Raw genomic sequence first — 7,575 nt, 5'->3', positions numbered from 1 at the left:
TATGCAGAGGAACAAGTACAGAGTAGATTTTGAGCAGTGTTTTGGGTCGTTGTCTTGTTAAAATATTCAGTCTTGGCGTAACTAAGTTTGTGACTGATTCCTCAAAATTATTCTCAAGATTCCCAGTACCGGCACTGGCCACACAGCATGATAGAACATCCACAAAATTTTAATGTGGGTAGCAAGTGTTTATCTTGGAACGCTGTGTTCTTTTGCCGCCATGAATAACGCCCCTTGTTCTGACCAAATAAATCTTTGTTTCATCTGTCCACAGCACATTCTTCCAAAATGAAGTTGGCTTGTACAAATGTGCGTTTGTGGCGTGTGTGCAGAAAAGGCTTCTTCCACATCACTCTCCCATATTGCTTCTCCTTGTGCAAAGTGCACTGAATTGTTGAACAATGCACAGTGAAACCATCTGCAGCAAGATTATGTTGTAGGTGTTTGGAGGTGGTCTGTTTTTGAGCATTCTCACCATCCTTTGCCTTTGCAATATTTTACTTGGCCTGCCACTTCTGGCCTTAAGAACTGTGCCTGTGGTCTTCCATTTCCTCACTATGTTCCTCACAGTGGACACTGACAGATTAAATCTCTGCAATAGCTTTTTGTAGCCTTCCCCTAAACCATAATGTTGAACAATCTTTGTTTTCAGGTCGAGAGTTGTTTAGAGGCCCCCCATGTTGCCACTCTTCAGAGGGGAGACAAAGAACAACAACTTGCAATTGGCCACCTTAAAAACCTTTTCTCATGATTGGATGCACCGGTCTATGAAGTTCAAGGCTTAATGGGCTCACCAAATCAATTGTGTGTTCCAATTAATCAGTTCTAGGTAGTTACAGGTATTCAAATCAACAAAATGACAAGGGTGCCCACATTTATGCACCTGTCTAATTTCGTTTTGATGCATATTGCACATTTTCTGTTAATCCAGAGATAGATTGGATATAATATAATATATATATTCCAAGTTCAGGTGCACTCACTAATCCAATATTACAACAGACAGGATGCTGCATGTCCAAGGATTCCTTTATCCTTTTAAAGAATAGACTCTGCACTCACCGGTCTTGAAAAGAATGTTCAATTTACATCACATAAACATGACAAATACCCCCAGACATTTCGGTACCGGACTGGTACCTTTCTCAAGGGGTAATCCAAGCTGCGTCTCAAGGAACATCTGGGGGTATTTGTCATGTTTATGTGATGTAAATTATATTGAACATTCTTTTCAAGACGGGTGAGTGCAGCATCTATTCTTTATAAGGATAAAGGAATTTGTGCGTGTGTATACACACACACAATATAAAAATAAAAAATAAAAACTTAGACAATTGTTTTGGCATTTTCATTGTATTTTTGTATAAGGATATAGTCCTTCAATTCCACAGGTTGAAATTTCTTCCAGGTGCTGGGTTAATGCTGGAAAAAGACTGTTCCCTTTATTCACAGGAGTTTATGTCCAGGATTAACCCAGCACCTAAAATAATTTGGAAGAAGTCTCAACCTATGAGATTAAAGGACTATATTCTTTTACTTGACAATTGTTTTGGCATTTGTTACATTTATATATTTATATATGCAGTTTAAATGTTCACTATTGTTTATTAAATTGAAGTCTAAGTTTTTTTTAACTCCTAGTTTTCGAACTCAGAAAAAAAGACACAAATACGTCCTGATAGAGTAACTTACCCTAATTTTTCCAAATTCCCCCTTCACAATGGAGATCTTGTATCCATATATGTAGATATTGACATGTCTCACATAGGAGACTGCCTGGCTACCGCGGTTATCATTCTTCTCCTCAATTGTAAATGGTACCAAATCTGGGTCATCACCAATATATTTAGATAGGATGTATGTGCAGGTTCCTTGGAAGTCAAAATTATAGCCATCGAAAGTATGGTAGTGAGGATCACCCCATCCCCAGCAGGTGCCCGTGAAGTTAGGGACACAGACCGGTTTTCCATCTTGGATTTTGCAGGTCTCCTTTGTCCTGCATTTCACAGATTTGCACGGATCTAAAAATATTGAATTTAAGTTGTCTTTTAAAGGACAGTATAGAAATTGTTTTTATATTTTATTTTATTTTTTAAACCACACACCTCATGATTCAGATAGGGCATGCAATTTTAAACAACTTCCCAATTTACTTTTATCATCAAATCTCCTTTGTTCTCTTTGTATTCTTTGTTGAAAGCTAAACCTAGGTAGTTTCATATGCCAATTTCTAAGCCCTTAAAGGCCACCTTTTATCTCAGTGCATTGACCGTTTTTTTTTTTCACAGCTAGAAAGCACTAGTTAATGAGTACCATATAAAAAACTCCACTGGAGTGAGAACAATGTTAAAGAGTCAGCACTGATTTGCTGCAATGCAAGTCTGTCCAAAGAATTGGGCTAAAGGGGCAGTCTTCAGAGCCTTCGATACAATGTAATCTGAGGGATTATTAAAGTGATCAGATATCTTTTTTAAAAATAAAAACATTAAAGCAGACTTTCCCTTCAATATGATCAACATTTCTCACACACAATGGCAATTTAGCTAGCAAGAAATCAAAGAGGATACAAGAACTGGGTGGATCTATAATAAAAATATAAATAAAAACCAATTGTATCCATCTCTTATAAAAAGGCATTACATTTGGTTATGAAAGCATATAGCTTTGATAGCTAATGAGAAACATCCTTCGATTACACAACTACACGTTAAGCTACAAAACTAACAGTGCTCTACCTAGCACAGTGATCGCCAACCATAGTACTCAAGATGATGTATAACTACATTTCCCATGATGCTTAGGCACTCTGCAGTCTAAAAGGTATTTGAACTCGTAGGCTTGAAAATACAGTTAAAATAAAAAGTTCCTTTATTTTTCACAATATTAAAAACAAACTACAGGGAGTGCAGAATTATTAGGCAAGTTGTATTTTTGAGGATTAATTTTATTATTGAACAACAACCATGTTCTCAATGAACCCAAAAAACTCATTAATATCAAAGCTGAATAGTTTTGGAAGTAGTTTTTAGTTTGTTTTTAGTTATAGCTATTTTAGGGGGATATCTGTGTGTGCAGGTGACTATTACTGTGCATAATTATTAGGCAAAAATATACCCATTTCAATTATTTATTTTTACCAGTGAAACCAATATAACATCTCAACATTCACAAATATACATTTCTGACATTCAAAAACAAAACAAAAACAAATCAGTGACCAATATAGCCACCTTTCTTTGCAAGGACACTCAAAAGCCTGCCATCCATGGATTCTGTCAGTGTTTTGATCTGTTCACCATCAACATTGCGTGCAGCAGCAACCACAGCCTCCCAGACACTGTTCAGAGAGGTGTACTGTTTTCCCTCCTTGTAAATCTCACATTTGATGATGGACCACAGGTTCTCAATGGGGTTCAGATCAGGTGAACAAGGAGGCCATGTCATTAGATTTTCTTCTTTTATACCCTTTCTTGCCAGCCACGCTGTGGAGTACTTGGACGCGTGTGATGGAGCATTGTCCTGCATGAAAATCATGTTTTTCTTGAAGGATGCAGACTTCTTCCTGTACCACTGCTTGAAGAAGGTGTCTTCCAAAAACTGGCAGTAGGACTGGGATTTGAGCTTGACTCCATCCTCAACCCGAAAAGGCCCCACAAGCTCATCTTTGATGATACCAGCCCACCTCCACCTTGCTGGCGTCTGAGTCGGACTGGAGCTCTCTGCCCTTTACCAATCCAGCCACGGGCCCATCCATCTGGCCCATCAAGACTCACTCTCATTTCATCAGTCCATAAAACCTTAGAAAAATCAGTCTTGAGATATTTCTTGGCCCAGTCTTGACGTTTCAGCTTGTGTGTCTTGTTCAGTGGTGGTCGTCTTTCAGCCTTTCTTACCTTGGCCATGTCTCTGAGTATTGCACACCTTGTGCTTTTGGGCACTCCAGTGATGTTGCAGCTCTGAAATATGGCCAAACTGGTGGCAAGTGGCATCTTGGCAGCTGCACGCTTGACTTTTCTCAGTTCATGGGCAGTTATTTTGCGCCTTGGTTTTTCCACACGCTTCTTGCAACCCTGTTGACTATTTTGAATTAAACGCTTGATTGTTCGATGATCACGCTTCAGAAGCTTTGCAATTTTAAGAGTGCTGCATCCCTCTGCAAGATATCTCACTATTTTTGACATTTCTGAGCCTGTCAAGTCCTTCTTTTGACCCATTTTGCCAAAGGAAAGGAAGTTGCCTAATAATTATGCACACCTGATATAGGGTGTTGATGTCATTAGACCACACCCCTTCTCATTACAGAGATGCACATCACCTAATATGCTTAATTGGTAGTAGGCTTTCGAGCCTATACAGCTTGGAGTAAGACAACATGCATAAAGAGGATGATGTGGTCAAAATACTCATTTGCCTAATAATTCTGCACTCCCTGTAGTGGTGTGCCATCAAAGGTTGGTGTATCTGTCAGATCCGCTGACGTGTTTCGGCCATTCTGCTGTAGTTATAGCGTGGGTACTGGCAGACACCTATGCTCTTAAAGAAAGTGCTCAAATTTCATTGGATAAAAACAGCAACACAACCTGAATGAATGATTAATCACTACACTTGTTAAATATTTAAACTCAAGTGTGTTAAGCACTGTTCATAATGGAGGAGAACTGACAATATAAGCAATACAGGAGGAAGAAACAGCTCCTGCAAAACTTCAGTTTACCCACATATTTGCGCAAAGGGTACGATGTGGCGATATACAGAGTTTGACATTCTTTTAAATGTGTATAATGTAGAATATAGTGAATGATACTGACCAAGTGGGTGGATTAAGTATGAGCTTAAAGTCAAATAATTAAACTAATGGACAGGGTTAGTTATCAAGGTATTAAAACTATAATTTTAATAACTTTCACCTAGATTACGAGTTTTGAGCGCTATAGGGAAAGTAAAGAACACCACAAAAGTAGCGTTATTTAACCCCCTATAGCACAGTCATTGTTTTGAAAAACATGGCTTGCGTGTGCGATATGTAGATTTTAACCCCCGTACACAATACAAACGCTGTGTTTGACGTGTTCGTGCACGCTTTCCCCATAGACATCAATGGGGAGAGGCGACAAAAAAAAAAAAGTCTAACACCTGTTATCACAGAAACAAAAGCTCCGTAACGCAGACCCATTAATGTCTATGGGGGAAAAGAAAATACAGTTTAAAATTAAAACCCTAACATAAATCCCTAGTCTGCTGCCCCCGACATCGCCGACGCCTGCCTACAGTTATTAACCCCTAATCTGCCGCTCCCGATATCGCCGCCACTATACTAAAGTTATTAACTACTATTCCGCCGCCATCTAAATAAGGCCATTAACCCCTAAACCTCTGGCCTCCCACATCACTACAACCTAAATTAAACTATATTAACCCCTAAGCCCAACGTAACCCTAACCCTAACACCCCATAACTAACATAATTAAATTAGATCTAAATTAAATTTACTATTAACTAAATACATATTTAAAACTAAAAACAAAACTTTTTTTTTAAAAAAAAGTAACACCCACACCCCAAAATAAAAAAGCCTAATCTAGATTTAAAAAAAAAAAAAAAAATCAAAAAAATATACATTGCACAAAACAAATGATCAAAATTATTCCTATTCTAATACCCCCCCAAAATAAACCTAATCTAGAATAAAATACCAATGACCCTTAAAAGGGCCTTTTGTAGGGCATTGCCCTAAAGATATCAGCTCTTTTAGTGGAATTTCTTTTTTACAAAGACCCACTAACATTACAAACCCCCACCCCCCAAAAGACCTTAGCTACCCATTGCCCTGAAAAGGGCATTTGTATGGGCATCGCCCTTAAAAAGGGCATTTAGCTATTTTACTGCCAGACCCTAAACTAAAAAATAAAACCCACCCAATAAACCCTTAAAAAAGCCTAACACTAACCCTTGATGATCCACTTTTTATGAAGTTCCACTTGAACGATCTTCATCCCGGTGAAGTCTTCAACCAGGCGGCCTCTTCAATCTTCATCCAAGCGGCATCTATCTTGATCCTGGAGGCACGGAGCGGGTCTAACCGGAAGACATCAGGTGAGGAGCATCCTCTTCATACGGTCACCGCCATACACCAAATCTTTAATGCAAGGGACGCGATTCAAGATGGAAAATTTTGAATCAGCCAATAGGAATTAGGGCTGCTAAAATACTATTGACTATTCAAATCAGCCAATACGATTCAAGCAGCTCTCATTCTATTGGCTAAATGCCCTTTTAAAGGGCAATGCCCATACAAATACCCTTTTCAGGGCAATGGGTAGCTTAGTTTTTTTAGAATGTTTTTTTATTTTGGGGGTTGGTTGGGTGGGTCTTTTTTTTTTACAGGTTAAAGCTGATATCTTTGGGGCAATGCCCCACAAAAGGCCCTTTTAAAGGACCATTGGTAGTTTATTGTAGGCTAGGTTTTTATTTTTATTTTGGGTGTGCTTTTTTATTTTGATAGGGCTATTAGATTAGGTGTAATTATTTTTTGTAATTTAGTATTTTTGTAATTAGATAGTTTGCAATTTTTAGAGTAGTGTTTTTTTAACGTGTAGTTTAGTTTTATTTAATTGGTAGTTAGTTTAATAGTTATATTAGTTTATTTTTTTTAAATTTGACAGGTATTTTTTCATTTAAGCTAGGGAAATTGTAATTTTAATATAAGGTTAGGGGGGTTGTTAGGTTTAGGGGTGAATAGTTTATTTTAGTATATTTTATTGTGGGGGTTTGAGGTTTAGGGGTTAATAGATTTATTATAGCGGCAGTGTAGGTGGACGGCAGATTAGGGGTTAATATTTAAATAGTGTTTGTGACGTGGGAGGGTGTCAGTTTAGGGTTAAGAGGTTTATTATAGTGGCGACGATGTCAGGGAGCAGCGGAATAGGGGTTAATACATTTTATTAGTGGCGGCGATGTCGGGAGCGGCAGATTAGGGGTTAATAAATGTATTATACGGTTTGCGATGCGGGAGGGCCTCGGTTTAGGGGTTAATAGGTAGTGTATGGGTGTTTGTGTACTTTGTAACACTTTAGTTATGAGTTTTTTATACTACAAAGCTGTAGCATAAAATTCATAACTACTGACTTTAGATGGCGTTATGGATCTTGTCATTATAAGCTGTAACGCTCACTTTTTAGCCTCACCTATACCGACAAGACTTGTAATAGCTGCGGTGCTGTTTTAATGCTGAAAATGCCATATTTTTAGCGTTACAAGCCACAACACAAAACTCGTAATCTAGGGGATTGATAGAGAATTGGGTCATTAGTGCATTGGACATAGGCAAAATTGTAAGATATATAGACATACTGCTTATATTAGACCCTACATGGAATATTTCATCTTTCCATTTTCAGGGATAAGGTTTTCAAAGTTGCCAATTTGACATCTGTACATTAGCCACACCATAACCTTTGCGCTTATTAATGGTTTGATTTAATTTAGGTGTATTCTCAAATATATGGAGCTAAATAGGTCAAACATTGTTTGTGTCTGATTTTAGCTCCCCCTAAAAATATTTGGAAAAAATTGCCC

General features: G+C 38.0%; 1 protein-coding gene across 1 annotated transcript in view; it reads right to left on the bottom strand.

Annotated features, from left to right (window-relative positions):
* The window catches only part of LOC128638270 (IgGFc-binding protein-like), a 54,082-nt gene that overhangs the window by 12,716 nt on the left and 33,791 nt on the right, over positions 1 to 7,575 (bottom strand). Inside the window, exon 11 of the mRNA XM_053690136.1 lies at positions 1,693 to 2,021. Coding sequence (XP_053546111.1) covers positions 1,693 to 2,021 — 329 coding nt within the window. The remainder of the gene's footprint in view (positions 1 to 1,692; positions 2,022 to 7,575) is intronic.

This window comes from Bombina bombina, chromosome 8 (genome assembly GCF_027579735.1).
Source record: "Bombina bombina isolate aBomBom1 chromosome 8, aBomBom1.pri, whole genome shotgun sequence".
Classification (NCBI taxonomy): Eukaryota; Metazoa; Chordata; class Amphibia; order Anura; family Bombinatoridae; genus Bombina; species Bombina bombina.
Note: the sequence above shows the minus strand (reverse complement) of the source record. Positions and strands in the feature narration are given on the sequence as shown.